This window comes from Sinocyclocheilus grahami, unplaced genomic scaffold (assembly GCF_001515645.1).
Source record: "Sinocyclocheilus grahami isolate Dianchi unplaced genomic scaffold, SAMN03320097.WGS_v1.1 scaffold215.1, whole genome shotgun sequence".
NCBI classification, from domain to species: domain Eukaryota; kingdom Metazoa; phylum Chordata; class Actinopteri; order Cypriniformes; family Cyprinidae; genus Sinocyclocheilus; species Sinocyclocheilus grahami.
This window is the reverse complement of record NW_015505394.1, coordinates 382556-406178: the sequence shown is the minus strand read 5'-3', so window position 1 is coordinate 406178 and position 23623 is coordinate 382556. Positions and strand designations below refer to the sequence as shown.

At 36.9% G+C, this 23623-nt stretch overlaps 1 protein-coding gene across 6 annotated transcripts; it reads right to left on the bottom strand.

Moving 5' to 3' along the window:
- Positions 1–78: 78 nt before the first annotated feature.
- LOC107596114 (RING finger protein 214-like) lies at positions 79–21818 on the bottom strand. Of its 6 annotated transcripts, XM_016286742.1 has the most exons (15): positions 21334–21818; positions 21081–21246; positions 20934–20993; positions 6149–6289; positions 5800–5933; positions 5111–5179; positions 4922–5018; positions 4743–4831; positions 4551–4638; positions 4365–4460; positions 2330–2913; positions 2068–2185; positions 1818–1967; positions 843–935; positions 79–749 (listed from the first exon to the last, which is right to left on the bottom strand). In XM_016286742.1, the coding sequence occupies exons 1-15, from the start codon at positions 21387–21389 to the stop codon at positions 687–689; spliced, it is 2004 nt and encodes a 667-aa protein (XP_016142228.1). In that variant the 5' UTR covers positions 21390–21818; the 3' UTR covers positions 79–686. The 6 variants fall into 6 exon arrangements, with proteins under 6 accessions (XP_016142228.1, XP_016142224.1, XP_016142227.1 ...); XM_016286738.1 differs by lacking the exons at positions 79–749; positions 843–935; positions 1818–1967; ... (6 more) ...; positions 5111–5179; positions 5800–5933 and adding exons at positions 9441–9686; positions 13115–13246; positions 14883–14948; ... (3 more) ...; positions 18227–18389; positions 19041–19140 and having other exon boundaries at positions 6223–6289; XM_016286739.1 differs by lacking the exons at positions 79–749; positions 843–935; positions 1818–1967; ... (7 more) ...; positions 5800–5933; positions 6149–6289 and adding exons at positions 8414–9686; positions 13115–13246; positions 14883–14948; ... (3 more) ...; positions 18227–18389; positions 19041–19140 and having other exon boundaries at positions 21334–21448; positions 21583–21818.
- Positions 21819–23623: the final 1805 nt, after the last annotated feature.

Genomic DNA, 23623 nt, shown 5'->3' with positions numbered 1-23623 from the left:
TGCAAAAAAAAAAAAAGGTTATTTGTGTCAATGTTTTCTTCCATTCAGAAACAAGATGGTATGTCACAATACAGTTTTCTTATTTAACAACATTATCATTTATTTTAAATCGTATTAAATCTTATAAAAGAGTGTCTATTAGCGATTACAAAACAAAGACAATTTATTTTTCCTCTTTAATGTATAAAGCTCTCCACATAAAGGCCTTTGTTGATCCTTAATTTAATAAAATACAGATACAATGAATATAACTGCAACATTTTCCAGTTAGGTACAGTTTTGTATCACTTGGAAAAGTTTTAAAAGAAATATTTTATTTTGTTTTGGAATTTGTATGTATGCTACATGACTTTTATAAAAGCATACACAATGAGGATTATACTTCAGGGCATGTTTGAGAATCTTTGGAATAACACTGAATACTGAAAAAAGTACAAATCATATTGTGAGGATTTCCACTGATCTGCAAAGTAACATCAATTAGTATAACAATATATTGTCCTTATAATAATAATTTACTCTGACCAGGAATGGAACAATATATTTTTTACATTAACCAGAGTTACCATAGAATTACAAAAACTTAATTCACAAGTGTCTTGATAACTATTTATATGATCATTCTACTTTAGTTTTTGCATGTATTGGCTCAGCTATGAGTGTGTGTTCTCTCCTGAAGTCAGACCTCATTTGGATGGGCAGAAAGGACAGGAGTTATTCTTGCTAGTCTTGAGCCAAACGCTAACACACTAAAGAAAAGGAGAGAAAATAACCATTATTAGAACACACAGACAAGGCAAATAATGTGCCTTAAATGTATTTTATAAATGTTACACACTCACTTCTTTGTGCATGGTATGGGAGCAATTGGTGTTGTACTGGCTTCCAGCATCCACAGAATTCTGACACATCAAACAAAATTTCCGTGTAGAGGACTGAGAGAGACAGAGAAAAATAGTGTTTATTTGGTTTAAAAAAAAAAAAAAAAAAAAAAACCATGACCACGATATTTAGAAGTATTCAAATAATCTGAATACTGGTCTTCCTGGTTGGTTGATAGATATACTTTAGGAAATAATATGCAGTAAACTGTACTGTAAAAATAGTAGGTTTTTGAAATGAGATTATAAAACGGCAATAATATTGATATCAATTTGTTAATTTTTATGTTTCAATATTCCCCCAAATTTTATATACTCTAATGTGGGGTCATTTGTAAACGTTATATATTTTTTTACTTTTTACTACTTTTTTTTTTTTTTTCTTATTTAAGATAATCGTATACATCCTGAATTAGGCATATGTGACCCTGGAGCACAAAAGCAGTCTTAAGTCGCTGGGGTATATTTGTAGCAATAGCCAAAAATACATTGTATGGATCAAAATTATTGATTTTTTATTTTATGCCAAAAATCATTAGGATATTAAGTAAAGATCATGTTCCATGAAGATATTTTGTAAATTTCCTACTGTAAATATATTCAAACTTAATTTTTGATTACCCTGTAATTTTTGCACCCTCAAGATTCCAGATTTTCAAATAGTTGTATCTCGGCCAAATATTGTTCTATCCTAACAAACCATACATCAACGGAAAGCTTATTTATTCAGCTTCCAGATTATCTATAAATCTCAATTTCGAAATTTTTTTGTGAACATTTGTGGTCCAGGGTCACATATTAGTTTTATCTCGGTTTCATTTATCCTTACTAAGAGGACAACTTCAGTACAAAAGTGGCATAGCTCCCACACTCCACTATAGTTCATAGTATTTTGTTAAATGTGATTTAAGAAAAGGGTTTAAAGTTGAGTGCTACCTGTGTGGGTCTTGTGTGGAAGACCTGAGCAACTGGGGGATGGAAATGATGCAGCATGGGATGCGGTGGCTGGGCTACAGGACGCTGAATCGGACCAACCGAAACAGGAAATGCTCTTGCTCCAGATGGAGGTGCTATAGGACCTGGTGGCTACAACAGTGATCAAGTTAAAAATGATATGACCAATGCACAGAACGAAAGTAATAATAAAAAAACAATGCTGAGGAGGGAGATAAGTGTTTGGTCACACCAGTTTTTGGTTCTGCGCAAGTCTCTGTGCAACCTGCTGAGTAAGATCATCAATCGACATGCCAGCCATAGTACCGCGCTCACTCTTAATTTGCTGTAGAACACGTGTCAACTGATCTCTAATGAATGCAGAAAAAGAGAGATCAATTTCAAACAACAATCTGTCTCTAAGGAAGACAAAACAATCAACTAAAATTATACGGGCTCCTAAAAATTTACTAGGAAGAAAAGAAGCTTATCAAATAACTTAGTGAGCTCAGTACCTTGTGCATTGTGGGAAATGTGAGCCCAGTCTCTCCAGCAGCTTGTCCAGTTTTCCTGCTGGCGCAGGATTGGAGGGGAGGGGCTGGGGGGAGGAGTTACGTGTAACCGTGGATGGCATGAATGTTTGGGGAAGGCGCACTGCAGCTTGGGGTTGAAAACTGGCTCCGTGATTATTTGGTAATACAACAAAGTTGCCTGCTGAGGCAGCGGACGGTGCATGGGAGACACTTGGAACACCTGCGTGTGTCTGTGGTAGGATCTGTGGGGCTGGCGTGACAGGTGCATGGGATGAGGTTTGAGGCAGGCAGATGGTTTGCATGGGTATTTGAGGGGCAGGTGCGTGAGTTGTCAAGGGAACATAAATGTTTGGGATGTGTGCGGACTGTGGACCTATAGTGATGGGCAGGTATGGTGTGTTTTGAGGAGATGGGGCAGAAAGTGGTGGTGTGGCTCTTTGGGGTGGTGTGATCGAGGAGTGGAGTTGTGGGTGAACTATGGGAGGAGAAGTTGTGGAAGTCGGCGGACCACTATTGAAAACAGGATGGGATGCAGGATTCTGAAGTGGACTCATTATCATCTCCAACTTCGGAAGATCAAAAATAAATGACACACACAAAATATACATTACTAACATTAGTCTAAACTTGAACAATGCAAAATAATTATAAAATGAAAGACCTAATTATATCACTAGAGTCACATTCACAAAACTTAAATATGTCTAGATAGGCCATGTTTCAAACCATGGCAAAACAGCCAGTTTACTAACTCTTTACCAGATTATCAATTTTACAATAGCACTGCATACGCCGTCATACAGTATTGTTCAAAAGTGTGCTGTGGGTTAAAGGGGTCCTATTATGCTCTTTCACAAAGTCTTGATTTTGTTTTGGGGGTGTACTAGAACAGGCTCTCATACTAGGTTGTTCGAATATTTTACATTTCACATATTTTACAACACCTCTCTCCCCAGTCTGGCATGAACGGCTCGAATAGTTCCTGTATCAAATGAAGGCTTCTGAAATATGAAATGTGCTGTGATTGGTTAGCTGGGCCAGTGCGTGTTGTGATTGGCTCCACTTGGCGCCTGGTCAGGAAACGTCATGCCCCTTACCACAGCCGCCTGCGAGCTTCAGTGTAAATATTGCGTCAAAATCAAATCAATGTGAGCGCGATTTAAACCCGGATGATTGTAACCACTCTAAGTTCATCTGCCTTGGGAAAGCTAGCGTGTCTCTGACATAGTGATAACACTCGTTGCCTTCTCTAGTGCAGCCCAACCAGGTCTCGCCCCATTCGTCGGTATTTGTGATATCACAAATCCCAGAAAATATGCGTTGTAGTCCAAACGAGTCGTTCGTTGTAGTTTTTGAAAAGTGATTTCTGTTCAATAAAATATCTCCTTTTTGAAGTGGACTTTGAGCTTTGTAACTTCGCAGATCTTTTTTATTTCTCAAACAGCAACATTACAGACTAACTAAAGTAAGATTTTTTTTAAATAAAGAAATTATGTTTAGCAAATTATGTTTATAATAAAGAATCTGTTTAGCAAGGACACATTAATTTGATCAAAAGTGACAGTAAAGAGATTAATAATGTAACAAACGATTTCTATTTCAAATAAATGCTGTTCACAAATGCTGTTTTTCCCCCCCAAGGAATCCTGAAAAAATTGTATCATGGTTTCCACAAAAATATTAAGCAGTACAACTGTTTTTGTTTTTTTACAATGCAGTAAACTTCAATTAAAAGATTTCAGTAGGATTTCAGAAAATTCAGCTTTGCCATCACGTGGAAATCACATTAAAAATATTTTCAATTAGAAAACAGTTATTTACAACTGTAATAATATTTTACAAAATTACTGTTTTATGGTTAATTATTCATATTTCCCCATGAGCTGATTCGCTACACTGTATTTTTGATTCAATAAATGCTTGGTGAAAATTAAGAGACTTCTTTCAAAAACAAAAAAGGATTTGAACAGTAGTGTACCTCCAACCCTAGGCCATATATGAATAAACGGACACTCACTGTAGGCACTGGTGGAAGCAACGGGAGCGGGACTGAAGGCAAGCGGTCCAACTCTTCGCCTCTCTGCAGGAGTTGATGGTTTTCATTAAACTTATTCTGTGAATGAAAAACAGAAAGAAAGACAGAGTGAAAGAATCTGCTATCTCCCTTCACCTGTAATCCACCTATATTAGCTCCTCCCCTCACCTTTAGTTCCACCAGACTGCTGCGGACCATCGCTATATTCTGCTCCCACTTCTGCCGCTGGTGCAGGTGGTTCTGGGAAGGATTTAATCTGTTCAGAATGAGCACAAATCCAAAAGGAATTATATCATCTTTATGCATACAAACCTATTGCACATGCATACCTCTCTACAGACATTAATTCACACACAGTACCTGAGAAAATTCAGATATTTTTCAGCATCTGCAATCCAGTCTTCCACTTGAGACAGCATAAGCTCTTTCTGCATCTCTAATGCAGCTATCTGCTCACACAGACACATACACAAATACACAGTCAGACAGTAACATGCATGATTTCTAGAAGATGTTTGCTGTGAAGGTGCAGCATTTACCTCATCTTGAAGAACGGTCTGACTGGCTTGTTCTGCCTGTCTGCAGAGTGTCTCCATTTCCACCCTCAAGTCAGCTATTTCCTGCTCCCAGGACAGCCTGACACATACACAAGCACAAAAAAAATCCCAGATAAACACAGATACAGAGACATTGTAGGTATTTCTTCTGTTATATTTTGATTTTTTTACTTCTCTTGACTCTGTTCCTCAATCAGCATCTTGAGTTTCTTTTCTGTGTCCTCCAGCTCCTGAGCCAGTCTAAAACATAAACAAATCTTATTTAAATTCAGTGACCTATCCAGTATTATATATTACCATGCAAAAGCTTGGGGTCAGTATGATTTTTTTTTGTTTTAAAGAAATTAATACCTTTATTCAGCAAGGATGCATGAAAGTGATCAAGTGACCAAAAGACATTTATAATGTTACAAAAAGTTATTTAAAAAAAAAAATGCTGTTCTTTTGAAGTTTATATTCATCAAAGAATCCTGAAATAAATGTATCAGTTTCCACAAAAATATTAAGTAGCACAAATGTTTTCAACAATGATAATAAGAAATGTTTCTTGAGCACCAAATCTGCATATTAAAATGATTTCTGAAGGATCATGAGACGCAACACTAGAGACGTAATGGTAAAATTTAGCTTTGCCATCACAGAAATAAATGACATTCTTAAAATATATTAAAATAGAAAATGGATACATTGTAATAATAATATTACTGTTTTATAGTTTTTTTGATCAAATGAATGCAATCTTGGTGAGAATGAAAGACTTCTTTTAAAAACATGAAAAAACAACAACTTTTGAACGGTGGTGTATATATTCTGCCCCAAGCAGACAGCTGGATTTGATAAATATTTTAATGCTAGTTTACCTTGTTTTCTCCTCTTCCATTCGCTCTTTCTCTGCAGTAAGCTCTTGCCGTTTTACCATGAAGTTTTTACGTGTGGTCTTGCTGCTATTCAGCTCCAATTTAACTTGCAAAGACTCAATTTTTTCAATGAAACCCTATACAAATAATAAAAAAAAACACTGCATTTCAACAATGAAAATTAAGTAATACCAGGTAAAACCAGACTAATACACTGAACTTACTAGAGAATGGTAATACTTTGTGCAAAGGAGAAAAGGACTGCTATTCAAATAACCATGTGTACAGTAAGTGCCAGAACCTCTACAGACTGTATATAATGACATTTGTATGTACAGATGTGATATTGAACCTGGTACTGATGATTTCTGTCATCTGTGGTCTTTTCCAGACTGCGGACATGAAGGCTGTGCTCCTCCTGCTCCACTGCATGCTGTTTCATAAGAGCCTCATACTGCTCACTCAGCTCAATACTGCAGTCTTCTATAGCACGCTAAAGAAACAGAGAAAGAGAGAAAGAAATATATACATAAGGATCTGAAAGTCTGAGACTATTTGGTCTAATCTTAAAATGTATTATTCCAGGAAATAAAGACAGCCGTTTCAGGGCTTAAAAAAAAAAAAAAGTTGGCACAAAAAAGACGAAATATTTACTTAAATTATTGATTAAATGACCAAATTTGTGGCATTGTTTATTTAAACTTCATTGTACAAATAGATGTTCTTGCTTCCAGTGAAACAGCATGCTCTTTAGAACAGTCAATTCATGCAAATGTATTAATGTTTGCTGTACTAATATTATGTAATGAAAAGATCTGTATTTGAATACAATTAGAAAAATACAAAATAGAAGCATTTTCACAAGTGGTCACAGACATTTGAACCCCACTGTGCACAAATTCACATTTACCAAAACATCTGCAACCTATTATAAACACAAGTGCAAATAGTAAAACAAAAAAGGGTTCCAAGGACGATTTTTTTTTGTCAAATTCTAAGTTAAAAAACAGGTTTAATATTGTTGCTACAAATCTCTTGAAAGAACAATAACAAGGTTGTTCTGTCCAGCAGTGCAAGGCTGAAGTCCCACACACACAAACAAATACTGGTTACATTGTCACACAAACCCATAACAAATTTCACAGTTTGCCCAATTTATGAGCATTTCAAGGACAACTTCAAATGTCCTCACAAGTAACTGTTCATCATGTTTCACTATATTTGTGAGGATATTTTCACAAACGTGGTGCTCACTAGTGTAGCTTGTACACAGACACAGATTTCCCTGTTGTATGGGAACCAACTTTATGATCATCACCTGTGGGGACCACTCTTTCTGAAGGTTTTAGAGGTCTGAAAAAAAAAGGATAATAACCATTGCTTTGTTAGCCTATACATGACTTCTGATATCAGAACTGATGAAGAAATGACTTGAACATGCTAAATGGGGACTTCTTAAAAAAAAAAAAAAAAAAAAAAAAAAACTGAGATAACATACCTGATAGGGACCTTATTTGCATGATACACACTTTCCCATTTGATTTGTGGGGACCTTGCAACATTTATATATTACATTTTACTAATGACAAAAGCATTTATACCAAGTAAATCAGATTGCATTTGTCCATTTACATTTAAAAAAGATGTCTACAATTAAGTAGAATTAAAAGATACAGTAGTAGTACAAAACATCGGTTCAAATTATGAAATTTAGCTAAGATTAGTTGTTCATATGCAGTTGTTGAGATGTAATGAGTCCCGCAAGACTCACTCCTGCATAGAACACCTAGTGTTGTGTATGTGGTCATCGTCACAACATGCAGATTTTTTGGTCTAATTGATTGATGTTCCTAGGTTTCATAGGAATAGCAGTGTTATTGAAGTGTACAGATAAAGCAGAGAAAAACGTTCTCTATTCACATATGAAGGATTGAAATTGTAGTGAATTACTGCCTGGTTATCAAACCATCAAATTAAACCTTTATTTTTATTTAATTGCAATGATTTAAGTGTATATTCACAGCCAACCATCAGCTACTAACTCCCCTGATCCTTCTTACCATGATAATAAGTAGGGATGCGCGATATTGGAATTTTGCTGATATCCGACATGCCGATATTTTTCAACCAATTTTTTCCGATGGTGCGGATATATTCGCTTTTGTTTGGAAACAACACCAAGTCTCTCATGAGCAGAGATTATAAACAAATTATTCTTAATTTTGGTTAGTTTTTAACAAAACTTACTTGTTAGAATTAAATAAAAAATAATGAAGTTATTTTATAATTAGGGTACACTGAAAGCTAAAAATAACTATAAATCAATCATTGCATTTTTTTTTTCAGACAGATGCAGTGGTAACGGTGACATTTTATTTGAAGATTTAATATTAGTAGATGGTCTAAAGCAAAAGCGTTGTAAAAATTCTGGAAATCTTTTAGAGCTCCTTGTATTTAAGTTTCATAATCCATTTGAAAAAAAAAACATTACACATTAATGAATAAATCTGTATATATATATATATATATAAAATTATTTAATTTACAAGTGTCATGTTTGTGATTTTTATTCATGTAAGCTATAGCTTCTGACCTTTGAATCAAAGCATACTCATGATTTTATGACATCAATTACTACTTTTTTGATTAGAAACACAAACTTATTAATCAGAAACCCAATTATCTTAATGTTGTTTGTGCATTTTACTTAAAATTTTATTACAAGTAGGCCAACAGCGCTCTCTAAGTAAATAGAATGCCTTAACGGACTGGCATTAAAAGGTAGGCTGCATTAAATGCAGTGATCCAAAACAGTGAATCTAATCACTATTCAGGCAAAAGTTCGCTTCAAGTATGACCACACTGCTGACATGATCTTATCGCTACCACACCCTGAGCACATGCGAGCTATTCGTCTTATCGGCAAGGCATATCGACATAATTTTTCATATTGGGCCGATGCCAACATTAAATCTTTATCAGCCGATTTCGATATCGTTCCAATAATATCGCGCATCCCTAATAACTACTAAATGAACCTCGAGACATCAAATCATTTAATTTGCTGAATGTAACTTTTAATGGGTTCAACTTTACAAACAAACGAATTCAAATAAACCCTGCAAATAAATTATTTTTATATTAAAAAGTATAAAAAAATTACTGAGAAAACTAGAGGTCAAAACTCTAAAATGGTTTGACAAGTTTTGCTATTGTTAGACTGGTGCATTTCAGCTTATGGCCTTCTTCCGTCATCATAAAACATACGGCAATCTTGTTTAATATGGTGACACCATATTTGTCAGCCATGTCCTCTGTTGGACACTCCCATTGCTTCTTTTTCAGCCCGTGGCAAATATCTTTGTAGGTGTCCCACTGGCCAATACGTGTGGATGTAAATTATTGTTGAATAAATAAATAATCCTTTTTTGTTTTGCCTCACATACACAATTTGAAATTTGCAGTATGTTTGAAGTTTCTGATGAAAAGCACTGCTCTATCAATACAGTTGTTTAATGTCCTACAAGTTTTGCTGGAGTTTTGACCTCTTTGGAAACAGCGTAGGTATTTCTGGCACAACATCACCTACCTCAAAAGTGAATGGAAGAGAGAAAAAAGGCTAATGTAAACAAAAACTGCCATACCAGAGAGTTGGTAATCTTCACATTATTTGCACTGCAAACTCTTTTTATAGGCTGTAATGCGGTTATATATGAAGAATTTCACGTTCTTCCAGTCACGGTACTTCAGAGCTTGTGGTTCAGCCTTTAAACACTTCTCACAGTCACTCTTTGCTGGTACAGTAAAAGATGTGATGAATCTCATCATGTGCCTTTCCACCGCCTGCACCTCAGTCTGTTGCCAGGGATATTTCCTCCGGGTAGTTTTACCTTAAAGCAGTGAGAGAGAGAAAATTAACAGGATAAATAAAGTGCTGGAATCCCAATCCAAGCATCTATAGTGCAAGTAAAGTTTTGTGCACTCTACCTATAAATAGAGTTACACTGTCAGTCAAACACTGATTTCTACATTGTCACTTGAACTGAAATGATCATTAGGAAAAAGGAAAAGACAATTAGATCAATAGAAGTAGTTAATTATAACTAGTTATGGTTAATTATTCATATTTCCCATGAGCTGATTCGCTACACAGACATACACCTTTTACGAAAATATTTTCAAACTAAACTTTCAGGAAGAAACAACAGTATTTAATAACATTTTAGATTCATAACATTAATCTATCAAGTTATCATACTATCTAGTACAAAAAAAAAAGATGTAAGACATAGCTTTGGTAATTGTTTCAAATGACAGTAAAGCTACTTGAAGTTGAGCTGTTTCTACAGTATGAGTAATGTAGTGAAGTGACGTGACATGTGGCCAAGTATGGTGACCCATACTCGGAATTAGTGCTCTGCATTTATCCCATCCAAAGTGCACACACACAGCAGTGAACACACACACACACACCCCCCCGGAGCAAGTTATTACTATGCATCTATTCCCTCAATAAACTGCTCCAGGGCTTAGTTATTGTCAATGATTAAATTATTAAAACAGCTAAAACTACTAGTTCCATTTAGTAGATTCTAGCAACAACCAAGTAACCTTAACAACTACAAATGGGATTCTGAGCATTGTACTCTTGAACAAAATTAGCATTTAGTGATCAAGGACCACATGTATAAAAATGTGCGTAGACTTCATCATTAAAATCAGATTTTGTTCTAGGGATGTCAATCCCATAATCAATTCTCATTTAAATTAGTCATCAATTAATCGTTACCCTTAATACTGCAAGAAGTATCTACTACAGTGGTATATAGTCTTCCGCGTGACAGGATGTGGAAATACCACTCAAAACGCCAGTTTCTTCATCCGAATGAAACGTTTAAATACGTCTAAATAAAAGGATTCATTTGATTAAATGAAACGAGGACATTTGGTATCATTTTACGTTTAAGGGAGGTTATTGTTGGCTGTTTCACAGAGACCTCTGAAAGCGCTGTTTTCAAATGGTATCATGATGCTCATTGTAGTATTGTATTTTAAAACACAATCACAAAATTTGCAATTAACATTAACGCCATTTAAAGTAAAAATGATCCCAAACGTAACTATGGCACATAAGGCTGTGCCGGTGTTGGTATTTGGATTCATGCAGGATGAGAGAAGTACGTGAGCCATAAATTTGAATTAAGACATATGCGGCTTTGTGTTCTATTTTGCGGGCTGGTCACTCAAATTTCCACAAATGTAACTACTTCATGAGGTATTCCACTGGATATGGAATCTGGTTTCTTCTCCCAAATCCTCACTGTCTCTATTTTCAAAGGGGATTATAAAAGTTTTTTTTCTTCCCGTTAATTCACTTTTAATCCCTTACTTTGCATCTTTTACAGTGGTAAAAAAATGCTGGTTCTCAATTCCAGTCCTCACGTACCACTGCTCTGCATATTTTGCATGTCTAACCTGATTCAGATAACCAGCCCATTAGAATGGAGCTCCATGCATGAACTGTGTTCTGATTGACAGGGTCCCTACACAGTGTTCTTTGCTCCCTGAGCACGGGAAATCTGTTGAAGTTTACTTCACTTCGGAACATTCATTCACGAATTTGTGCTACACCACGGCTTAACAAAGAGTGAAAAATTTAAGGGGGTCTGAATACTTTCCGTACCCACTGTACACTACCTTCGAACTAGAATCATGGTGGATTATCCTGTGAATAGAAAAAAATGTCTGAAGTGATAAGAAATACATTTAAAAAAAAAAATGTGCATAGCAGTGGTACATGAGGACTGCAACTGAGAACCACTACGGTATACAATGTACATTTTTACTTGCCAAAACAACAGATAGCATTGTTAGCATAATAACCTGATTATTTAGTAGAAATCTAAAATTGTCTTTATCTGCCTTCACATTCAATTTTAAAACAGTTTGTGCTTGTCAGACAAGGTAAGGCACATTTATTTGTATAGTATGGTACCGTGGACTTGACATGCAGGGGATAAAATGAAAGATTATGGCCACAAATTAAGAATCGTCCCTACAATCGTCCCTATTAATTCATCTGTAGTCAATCCTCAAAAGGCTAGAGGACAACCAGAAGCCCACAAATTGTGATCTATTCCATACACTAAGGCAGTGGTTCCCAATCCTGGTCCTGGAGAACCCCCAACACTGCACATTTGAGATGTCTACCTATTCAAACACACCTGATTCAACTCATCAGCTCATTAGTGAAGACTCCAAGACCTCAAATGTGAGTGTCAGATAAGAGAGACACCAAAAACTTGCAGTGTTGGGGGTTATCCAGGACCAGAATTGGGAACCACTGCACTAAGGCAAGAATGGATTGCCATCAGTCAGGATTTGACCCACCCAGTTTGACCACCCAAAGAGGCTGCGAGTGTCTGTCATTATACCGCTTATGTTGTTAAAGCATCATAGTCAGCGTCATTATTGATCAATATTCACATGAAAAGGTTTTGTTTTTCTTCTATTTAGAACACAATTTAAAGCAGAATTATCAGGAGCCAAGCAATTCTCCTTCTGTCATTAAAATATAAAAAAATAGCATTCCACTAGACAAGTATTTCTATTTAAATTCATAAATATTTGTATAACTTCTGAACAATAATTTAACAATATGAGTGCTTCATTCCATTAATGAGAGTGGCATATTTAAAATGAATACATATCAATTGGAAAACATTTAACTCGCAACAGTTAATGAGTGCGTACGCATGCTATAGAGCGTGCACGGACAGGGAGCACATACTACGTTTATTTTTATAAATCCCAATATGTGCATGGAAAAATCACGTATGCATATTTCAATGGCCATTTCAGTTTGGTGTGCTGTCCGAGGAGAGGACTCCAAGCTCAGAATATGTCTATGAACCTAGAGTACTCCCCCATATCTCAGGTTGGGACAGAAATAGTCAAGAGTGAGGAGTTGGGGTGGTGGAGGGATACTGGAAAACTGCCATAGGGACAGAGGTGACCTGGCTATATATAATAGGTCTCCTCTCATGCTAAGTGGGTAGATTGTCTAAACATGCTCCTTTGTTAAATAAACATCATTTTGTGACTATGCAATGTTTATACATCAGGCCCCTGGTTTGAGGCATGGATGTTTAACTAGTTGGACGTTTTTGCTTGGAAATTAGTAATATTCCTGGAATGGGCTATACCTGCTACTGCAACATTTGGCCATTTCTAGTTTAATTTGTACACTGGCAGTACATCTCCAAAAAGCAGCAGACATAATCATTACTGACATAAAAAAAATGTGTGGAGAGTTCACCTTTAAAAGAAGTACTCAAAGCACTGGCTCCTGAAGGAACCTTTTCATCTGGTGATGGTGGTTTATGTCTTTTGGGTGGTGGTGGCATTTCATTCCTCTCAGCAGGAAGAAGTGTCTCCTCTGCTTTTGGTTCTATGGAAAATTATCATAAACGATCAAACATTATCATAATTTAACATTTTCAGAAAGATATACTTTACATGTACTATAGAAGGCAGACAATACTCAACTTAAAGGGTTAGTTCACCCAAAAATGAAAATTAGCCCATACATTACTCACCCTCAAGTCATCCTAGGTGTACATGACTTTCTTCTTTCAGACGAATCCAGTCGGAGTTATATTAAAAATTGTCTATGATCTTTCAAGCTGTTTAATGACACTCAGCAGGTGTTGCATGCATCAGTCCAAAAGAAGCGAAATAAAAAGCGCCCATCCTTAATAAAAAGTGTCTCACACAGCTCCGGGGGGTGAACAAAGTCCTCCTGTAGCGAATCGATGCGTTTTTGTAAGAAAAATAACCATATTCAAAACTTAATAATCACTTTAATCTAGCTTGCGCTCACTGTTGAACACGGAAGCAGCTCCGGGCTGATGACGTATGAGGTCGGCTTTGTGCATGCGCCGCTCAGAAGTGACGAACACGGAAGCGCAGCGGAGATCAAAACAAAACTACGGTCACTTATTAGAAGTACAAAACGAGGATTTGTAAATTTTCTATATAAGCCAAGAGGAGACTGGTTTTCCTTTGCTAAAGTAACGAAAATTTGCTTCCTCTGCTCCTGTTAACAAACGTTGGTTTTCACGAGACTCACCGGCGCATGCGCAACGCTGACCTCATATGTCATCAGCCCGGAGCTGCTTCCGTGTACAACAGTGAGCGCAAGCTAGATTAAAGTGATTATTACGTTTTGAATATGGATATTTTTCTTACAAAAACGCATCGATTCGCTACTGAAGGCCTTTGTTCACCCCCCGGAGCCGTGTGAAACACTTTTTTTTAATGGATGGGCGCTTTTTATTTAACTTCTTTTGGACTGATGCATGCAACACCCGCTGAGTGGCATTAAACAGCTTGAAAGATCAAAGACAATTTTTTATATAACTCCGACTGGATTCGTCTGAAAGAAGAAAGTCATATACACCTAGGATGCCTCGGGGGTGAGTAATTTATGGGCTAATTTTCATTTTTGGGTGAACTAACCCTTTAAGTTATTTGTAGTACTAATGGTTTTAAACTATAATTAGTGCGTAAACATGCAATAAACCATTAAGTGTGCATTTCTGTTTATCATTGCAAGTATAACTGAACCACATATTATTCAACTAATGAATGGGGAATCTTTTACGTTAACTTTATTTTCTATTGACTAATATTGCTGATAATTATAATAGTACAGCCAAATGCTGCCACAAAGAATCAAGTGCTCATGAAGTTTACTTGTAACTGTGTAGCCTGCTCAGGTAAAAAAACACAACACTAAAAGTAGGACTGTCCTGGAATTATGGAACACAGTGATAAAAGTAATGATAAATTAAATGTACACCATGAATAATTTGTTTACATCATTGTAGATTTCAAGTCCTATTCAGTAAGTCCAAATGCACATTCTATGAACGGTCAACACAATGTGATAATATTTCTGCACCTGCACATGACATTGGAGCAATGTATTTGCAGTCATGTCTCATGCCTCTGCATGACTGAAAACTATGAACAAAGACTGAACAAAGAACTGAAAACTGTAGTATTTTGACAGTAATACAAACCATAAACAGTAGATGAACAGTGTCCCTCCTGTATGCTCCTGTCTTCATCACTTTCCAGGACTTTTTCTGTGGAGGCCAAACAAAGTACATCTTAACAATGTGATTTAACAAAAAGGAATATATGGTAAACACAGAACAAGCAAGCAAACAAAAAATCTAATATAACACACCATCAAGATCTATCACAATTTCATCCAAGTTCTTGCCATGGAACGCAGATAATCTTCCTTGTTCGAGAGCCATTAGGACTTTGCAGATTTTGGCAAGTTGCAGGGTCTTCTCAGGGAGTCGACAGAACTCATGATGGATTTTTAAGTGGTGTCCAAGAAAGTTTGCCAGCTGGTCCATCTCTGCGCCCGTCATATTCAGCACTGTTGAAAGGATTGCAACATGCTTTCGCAGTCTGGTAGATGTCAGCGACTTGGGACACTTTGCACCACACGCCTTTGCAAAGCCACGGAGGCAGTCTGACCCTCGGAAATGTGTCATGGCTTCTGGTCTTGCAAACATATAAGCATTGCCTTTTAGAACCCCACAAGGCTCTCTCTTCTTAACAAGGAGTTCTAAGGCACGCAGCATTTTTGGAGTCAGAAGAACTGGAACTGGTCGACCATGCTTTCCCTTGATGATAATCCTTGAGAAGTGTCTGCAGAGTTTTTTTTCTACTTCGGAGAGTGCCCAGTCCACATCCTCATGCGGATCAGAAGTGTCTCTTGACAAAAACGCAGACAAAGGCATGCTCGCCACCTCTCCTCCCCTGTGCCGGTTAAAGATAATTATCTGGGCTAGACAAACCTTTGCAAGCTCCATCCAGGCTTTAGTAAAGGAACTTTCAGAGAGTGATTTGTACCACTCGTCTTGCACTTGACTGAGATATGTATGCATTTTTTGGACATCTTCAGTAAAGGGCATGAGAGTGGGCACATTCCACTTTGCTTCCCTGATATTCCTCAATGCTGTAGCTAAGATCATCTCGTTCCACTTTTCCTGATGGACGTCTTGAAACTCACTAGCATTCTTCACAAGCTGTTTGTTGTTTGAGATTAAGCCCTGAGCTTTTAAGAGTTTGCTTACTTTAACCAGTGAACTCCCAAGCTTCTTTGCAAGTGATGGAATCATGAACTTGTCAGACTCATACCCACATGTATACTTGACAGCTTTGACAGTCTCCATGTACTTCTTTGGATTTACACAATCTTCCATTGTTTTTAAGGAGGTGACTCTCCTAGCATTGTGAACCAACCTTCCCAATTCTCGCATCTTCTCTCGCACACACTGTTTATTCTTGGCTGACAGTCCACCTATGTTTAACATGTGCTGACCAATATCAATAATTACTTTGTCATTTTTTATTATATCTGTGATTGGGTCAGGATGCATGACACTAATTACTTCCCATAGTTGTTTAGTCATGTTTGAAGGCACAGGCCCTGTGTACATACACATGGACTGAACACGGTTTTTTCCTGGTTTGAGGGGGACCGACTGAGGTTGAAGCCTACAAGTACGCATATGTCGCCACAGGATCTTTCTTATAAAAAGTCCTTGACAGTATGCACAATGCATGAAATCTTTTCCCTGCGCTTCTTTGGGTGGTCTTTTAAATGGCACTAGTTCCCCCTTTCCTGATTCCATAACAGCAGCATTGTGAGCATAGTTTCCTCTGTTGCGAATATAATCTAGCTGTTTTTTTCTCTCCTTGGAACTCTTTGGAAAGCTTAGCGCTTTAGCCACATCAGATTCATGTGCATGTGAACTTTCTAGATGCCTTGCCATCTTGGCATAAGGCTTACAGCAATATAAGCAGTAATGTCTCTTGTTGTAGACTCTACTAACACCTTTTTTTTGGTATGCACTAACAACTACGCCATCTATTGCATTCTGACTTGAGCATGGTTCTTCTGCTCCAGATGCAAGGCTGTGTATTTTATCTGGTGTTGCTGTGTCACAGTCAAGGGAACTCAGTGAGCCAGATTCATCAACATCCAGGTCATCATAGAGAAGCTGAAGTTTTGTCTGGTTTGGTATAAGATTAGCATCACCGTCACAGTCACTTTCAGAAGTGGTATCTGTAAAGTAATAGTCTGAACTCTCTGGTGTAGAATCAAAGAGTTCATCCGAATCTTGAAGATCTTCATCTTTCATCTAAATTGATCAGTAAATTTACAGACATAAATTAGTAACTATTGTGATAATTAATTGTTCAGGTACATTAATTAAAATTGGATTACATAATTTTGGGCTTAAATAAAGGTGATGCAAAACTGTTGATGGGGATGATCTTTTGTAGTCCAAATTATTTATCACCTAAGAATACTGTATATTAATATTTTATAATTATATACATAATTAAATGATACAATATTATTATATAATTATAACCATAAGTATAACATTTTATATTATGGTATTTGAAATGTAAAATTGAAGTTGACTAGAGTTTAGAGAAAAAAAAAACTTGTTCTTAAACTTAAATATGCTTTAAAAAAACACTAAAACATGACCATGAGATACAGTAGACTTCTAAATCTTAAGTGATAAATGTGAACGTACCTGTTGAGGAGAATTGTTTTGACATGTAGTATCATTCATTTGAGTCTTTGACCGGAGGGAAGGATCAGAGTCGCCGTCTGCCCTGGTATTAGCAGCTGTGCTGGTCGTCTGTAAAAGACAATGGGGAAACACAAGAGATAAATCTTATGTAGATGCTGCATGACTTCAGAATAAAAAAGAAAAATCAACTTCATCTTAAAACGTTTGTTCCCGTCCAGTTAAACTCTGTCTGCGCTCACACATCTTGAATCAAACAGGGTTTCTCACACAGCGTTATAGTACAGTTTAGTCAATTCAACACACAAGTTTGTACTTAAACAATGACTAAAAGTGTGCCGTGGGGACATTGTGAGTGTCCATTAAAAAGAAACTGAAAATTCCCTGTGAAAGATAAAAATGGCCCTAAATACTAGACTGCCACTAACAGGTTGCAAAGATACAAGCTATTCTGAACACAGTGTGCTGTGCAACATACTTGTGTTCTCCAGGGGTAATCTTCTCCATAGTCATAGGTAATTTCTTCTCCTTCTTTTATGTCATTCAGGGCAAACAAACAAAGGTGTGGCTTTCCATTCATATCAATTTTCTTTATCTTACAGTTTGGATGTCTGTGGTCATCATTAACTATCCGCCCAAATGATCCATCTTCTCTAGAAGCATCAATACTTAAAAAATATAAAAACAAAAGAAAAGCATAAATACAAGTATTACAATATACCACCACAAATCAGTGCCTCATTTACTATAATACATCATAAAAAATATAGCTTTGGTGCAACTTGACTTCTTACCACCATGATTTCCCTCTCCACTTGAACTCAAACATAAATGCAGCACTGGATGTGTGGTAACGTTTTCTTCTTCTCTGCAATTCTGCATCACTTATTATATCTCCCCTATATTCAACAACAAAATCGCCTTTGCAAATGGAACCCTTTGCAAACAGACCACGTCCTGCAAAATACAGCAAAAACATAAAAAAAACAGGAAAGCCTATTGGTTCAAACATTATCAATTGTGACCCTGGACCACAAAACCAGTCTTAAGTCTTTTGTGTATATTTGTAGGAATAGCCAAAAAAAACATTGTATGGGTCAAAATTATAGATTTTTCTTTTATACCAAAAATCATTAGGATATTAAGTAAAGATCATGTTCCATGAAGATATTTTGTAAATTTCCTACCGTAAATATATCAAAACGTAATTTTTGATTAGTAATATGCATTGCTAAGAACTTAATTTGGAAAACTTTAAAAGGCGATTTTTTTCAGTATTTAGATTTTTTTGCACACTCAGATTCCATATATTCAAATAGTTGTATCTCAACCAAATATTGTCTTATCCTAACAAACCATACATCAATGGAAAGCTTAATTATTAGCTTTCAGAAGATGTATAAATCTCAATTTCGAGAAATTGACACTTATGACTAGTTTTGTGGTCCAGGGTCACAATTAGTAAAAAACATCTTGCAGATAAAGGATGCCATTTATACACACAAAAAAACATATCAAAAGTTGGTAGCTGATTTAAGATATGCTGCAACCAGGTGCCTATACTGCACATATGACAGTAATTACAAATCACACCAGACACCACCTTACCTTTCACTGCATTGATATACTTCACCTCTAATTTGAATGTTTTGTCAGTCTTTGAAACAACATGATGCATGGCATCCTTAAGGGAGCTGATTAGTGGTGACTGAAAGAAAAAAAGTGTGAAATAAATGACACTGTGAAAATGGGGAGACATGCAGAAGCAAAGTAGCAAACTAAATATGCAGATAATGTCGCAGTAATGTAACACTGTATTGTTTTATTTTAATGTAACATTAAAGGGGACATTGGATTAAATTCACTCATTCACACATTAAATTCAGCTTTTTTTGCATTTAGTTAGGTTTCTGGCATGTCTGCCAGCTCAGAAAAGCTGAAAAGAAAACACACAGCCAGTTTGTTATGGGCTGTCCGAGTCTGAAACGGTGTCATCCAGCAAGCTATTTCAATTTGCAGCTGGTTTCTACATAGATAGCTAGCTATTTGAATAAGACCACCTCCGAGCTATATACAGATATATTTATGTGTCTTGTGTTGACAAGCCCCACGGAAGAGGGGGGTGGGGTGAGCAGTAGCTCACTATCATACGATGTAAACATAGCTGTTTAAAATAGGTGTTGTTTTACACAACCATTGACATTTCATGAATACTCTAAAAAAATCATACCAACTTGTGGAAAATGGGCATCCGATGTCCCATTTAATTATACTGTAATCAATGTATTGATGTAACAAAAGAAATCAGAACTAAGGCAAAATCTGTCAAAAATCTAAATGTAGCTTTAGGCAAGTATTTCATATTTAACTACTGATTTAGACTTTAACCCAACTACTCTATTGGACAATCTCACCATACAAACCCCTGTTCATTTTAACTACTATTTTAACGTAGTTTTAGTCATAAGTTTAATCATTTTGTCATTCAAAGCTACTTACCATTTCAATTTTTTTTTTTATTGTACTTAATTTCTCTGTGAATCACTTTGGTCAAAATCTGTGGCTTGCATATGTTCTCTATAAATTCACTTAAAAGTAAAAACAAATATCAATGTTTAATTCTTCATATCAAAATTAAAAATCAAAGACTATAAACACAAGCCCGGCATCAAGTGCGATTATCCCCACCCCCCCTCCGAATACTATGACAAAAAATATATATTTATTTTATTTAAAATAACCCATCCCTGCCCAAATGCTAACTAAACACACACACACAAAATAGACTAATAACTAATAGATTAACGGAACTGCTTCATTAGCAATTAGTCAGGCTAAAGATTTGTTGAGACATTTCAGTTAAAATTAGGTCCTAAACATACATAATTGTATTGATTATGTGATCGCTAGTTGGAAAAACATAGAAACATTTCAGGCTGCACTTAACCTCAACAGTTCATTAGTGCTAACAAGCTACCTATTTAGATCAAATTAACCTAATTGGTTTGATACATATGTGCTTACCTTGTGTTTCACTTTTTATCCTCTGCACAAGTTCTTAGATCCTTAGTTGGCATCTCCTGCAAATAATCTTCTTCCTTGTTCTCCGTGTAGTGTCAATTTAACACTTACATTTTGCTGCTGAAAACCTTCCTAACGAGGACTAGGAAGTGAGTTGTACCCAAACATATTTGGAATATATATGTGTGTGTGGAGAAGTGAGTGCATTACCAGCCAGAAATATTTGGGGGTAGAACTGAGCACCCCCTACACACACACACTGATAAACGTGTTATATGGACCAATGTTAAAACTTCACCAGCAACACAGAATAGTTCCTCTATTCATTTAAATGGGCTTCCCTTAGGGGGACCTGATTTTTGGTCAAGAGGTCCCCATAATGAGACTGCGTAAACAGATTTGTCCCCACACTGTGATGATTACCAGAACACACACACCTGCAAACACACAAAAACCTGGAGTAAGGTGCTGAAATCTTACCATGTCTGATTCCCAGTCCTCATTTGTGTTTGTAGATCTTTCCTCTGTCCATTCCTCCGTCTATGGTTGGAGACAACAATCAAACTACATGAAACTACATTTAGATGATCACTTCTGTGAAATATGTCATTAGGAGGTTCTAAAGACCTGTACGGTTTGGCTCTGCGTTTCACTGCTGGGGAGAAAAGCGCTGTAATTTAGCGCTTCAGCATACTGATTTAATACTGCTGGGACGCTGCTCTCAGTGGACCAGGGCCCGGCTGATAGGCTCCATGGGGAAGGATCCGGCGGAATCACTGCAGAAACGGGATCCCTGTCAAGAGAACGATACACGCCGTGATGCTGAATCATTTGAATAAGAAACACTTTAAAATTCTACCTTAAGGCGCTTTGTACTTACTGAAGTAAGTCTTCAGCTAAAGCCGAACTCCACTCGGTGTGTTTTTCACTTTCCATTGACAGGCGAACTCAGCGACAAAAGACTCTGGATTTGATCAATTGTTGCGATTTAAAACCTAAGCGGCAGTATTTTCATGAACGCGTCTTAATATATACCGACGATACACTGGTTTTAAATCATTTGTTCAGAGAAATATGAGCGCCAAAAACAGAGTTAACAAAAGAGCACAGAAATGAAACCAAAACTTACACTAAACATTTAAGAGTTGGTCTTGATGGCTAAATGACTTGCAGTATACTCCGTATATACAGTATTTATTCTAAATAAACTAAATGAAGAATGATCTTTTTTTTTTCTTTTTTTTTCCAAAACGAAAAGCAGTTCCGGGACGTCACAGGCTTCTTCTTCTTCTTCTTCCCAGTTTAACGGCGGTTGGCATCCAGCTTATTGGCGCATTACCGGCCCCTTCTGCTCCGGAGAGTAGATCAGATAATAGTAAAACTTCCTTCTTCTTCTTCTTCTTCTTTTGGCGTTTTATGGCGCTTGGCAAACAAACGATAGGTGCATTCCTGCCACCTACAGGGCTGGAATTTGGAACATTTACGAAATCTGTGACCCTCTCAATCCTATTAAATAGACCGACTATTCCTAAATATCAAATATGTATTATAATTTTTATGATGATTCAATCCATTATAGGCTACAGCAGGTTTTTAAGTGTAAAATTTCCTATCCCCATTTCTCTTAAAGGGGTCATATGATGTTGCTAAAAAGAACAGTATTTTGTGTATTTGGTGTAATGAAATGTTTATGCGGTTTAAGGTTAAAAAAACACATTATTTTCCACATACTGTACATTATTGTTTCTCTTCTTTGCCCCGCCTTTCTGAAACGCATTGATTTTTACAAAGCTCATCGGTCTGAAAAGCGAGGTGTTCTTTGTTGTAGTTTATATTTGTTCAGTACCTTTATGTGTATATGTTGGAAATCAATAAAAAAAATAAAAAAAATAAACACAATAAACACACGATTGCAACAATAAAAAAAAGAAAAAGAAAAGAAAAGCGAGGTGTGCTGTGATTGGCCAGCTATCCAGTGCGTTGTGATTGGCCGAATACCTCAAGCGTGTGACGGAAATGTTACGCCGCTTACCATACTGTGATGATGCCCTGTCCGGCCGGAGCGTAACATAAAACCATGTCTGCATTTGTGACAAACAACAAGTGCTACTCTACACTGCCCAAAAAACTCACGTTTGAATCAGTGGCAAATTCTTTAAATATAAAAAAACTTTGAGTCAGAACAGCCGGCATTGTAGTCTACTCTACCAGTATCAGGAAACAGTCCTCCATTAAATGTGCTGCACACATCTGAATATTTGGGTTAAACTGTTCTGGAACAGTGTTGTAAATACAACTTAACCACTGATTTAGGCCAAACAAAGTGGTTTCGAAAAAGCGTCACACACTGCGGCCTAGAGTAAACGGAGGCTGGCTTGAGTGAGCAGAGGCTGGCGGGCTTGAGAACGGCGAAGACATAAAAGAACTAGCTTAAACATCAGTTAAATGTCTTAGCCATTGTGCACAATGTGTCAACTAGCCTTTCCGATCGTAACACTGAAAAGAGATGGTATACACCCGCGGTCATAAATGTAACAATCTAAACTGAAAACTGACATAGTCGCAGAGCAAAGAGTGCAATAATTTTATTGCAGTGTTATAATTTTGCAAACAGGTAGTGTGTCTATCACTTGTGTTTTTGGCTCAGTTTTATCAAGGGGCCTATCACTGTTTTGAAAGCAGTTCTGCTTACTGGAGGGCGGGCTCTACACTCACTTCTCCCTCTCCTCATTCCTAATATCCTCTCTGTGCGCACCGGTGTTCTGACAAATAATGCTACCTATCAGATTATGCTACCAACACTGTTTTTATCCTACTGTAAGGGTAGTTTTAAGGTTGGGGTAGGTGAACACGGTGCTTCTATGGCCACGATCATCATCATTAGCCTCAGCCACTGGAGCTGATGAAGGTCCGGCTGCTGCATAAAACATTTGTGTTATTTTTACACATTTTGCAGCATCTGCCTAAAGCGCCTGTTTATTTATTTATTTAGTTAGTTATTTATTTTGCGTAATATCTCCGCACCTCCTTTGCGTTTCTTTTCCATGATCTTTCAGACTATTTTGATGCACGCATCACACGCTGCAGCTCACCAAGTGGAGGGGAGTCGTTTAAAGACGTGATTGGGCCAGCCGAATGTCAGTTAAAAAAAGAGCCAATGGGCCGGTCTA

Bases quoted from the DNA above. Each gene is read 5' to 3' on its own strand.
- LOC107596114 (XM_016286738.1), bottom strand. From the start codon at position 21,389: ATGGAAAGTGAAAAACACACCGAGTGGAGTTCGGCTTTAGCTGAAGAC. The intron at 19,141-20,933 runs GTAAGATTTCAG...TTTTTCTTTCAG, and splicing joins AGGACTGGGAATCAGACATG to TCACCACTAATCAGCTCCCT. The intron at 18,390-19,040 runs GTAAGGTGGTGT...TGTATTTTGCAG, and splicing joins GTATATCAATGCAGTGAAAG to GACGTGGTCTGTTTGCAAAG.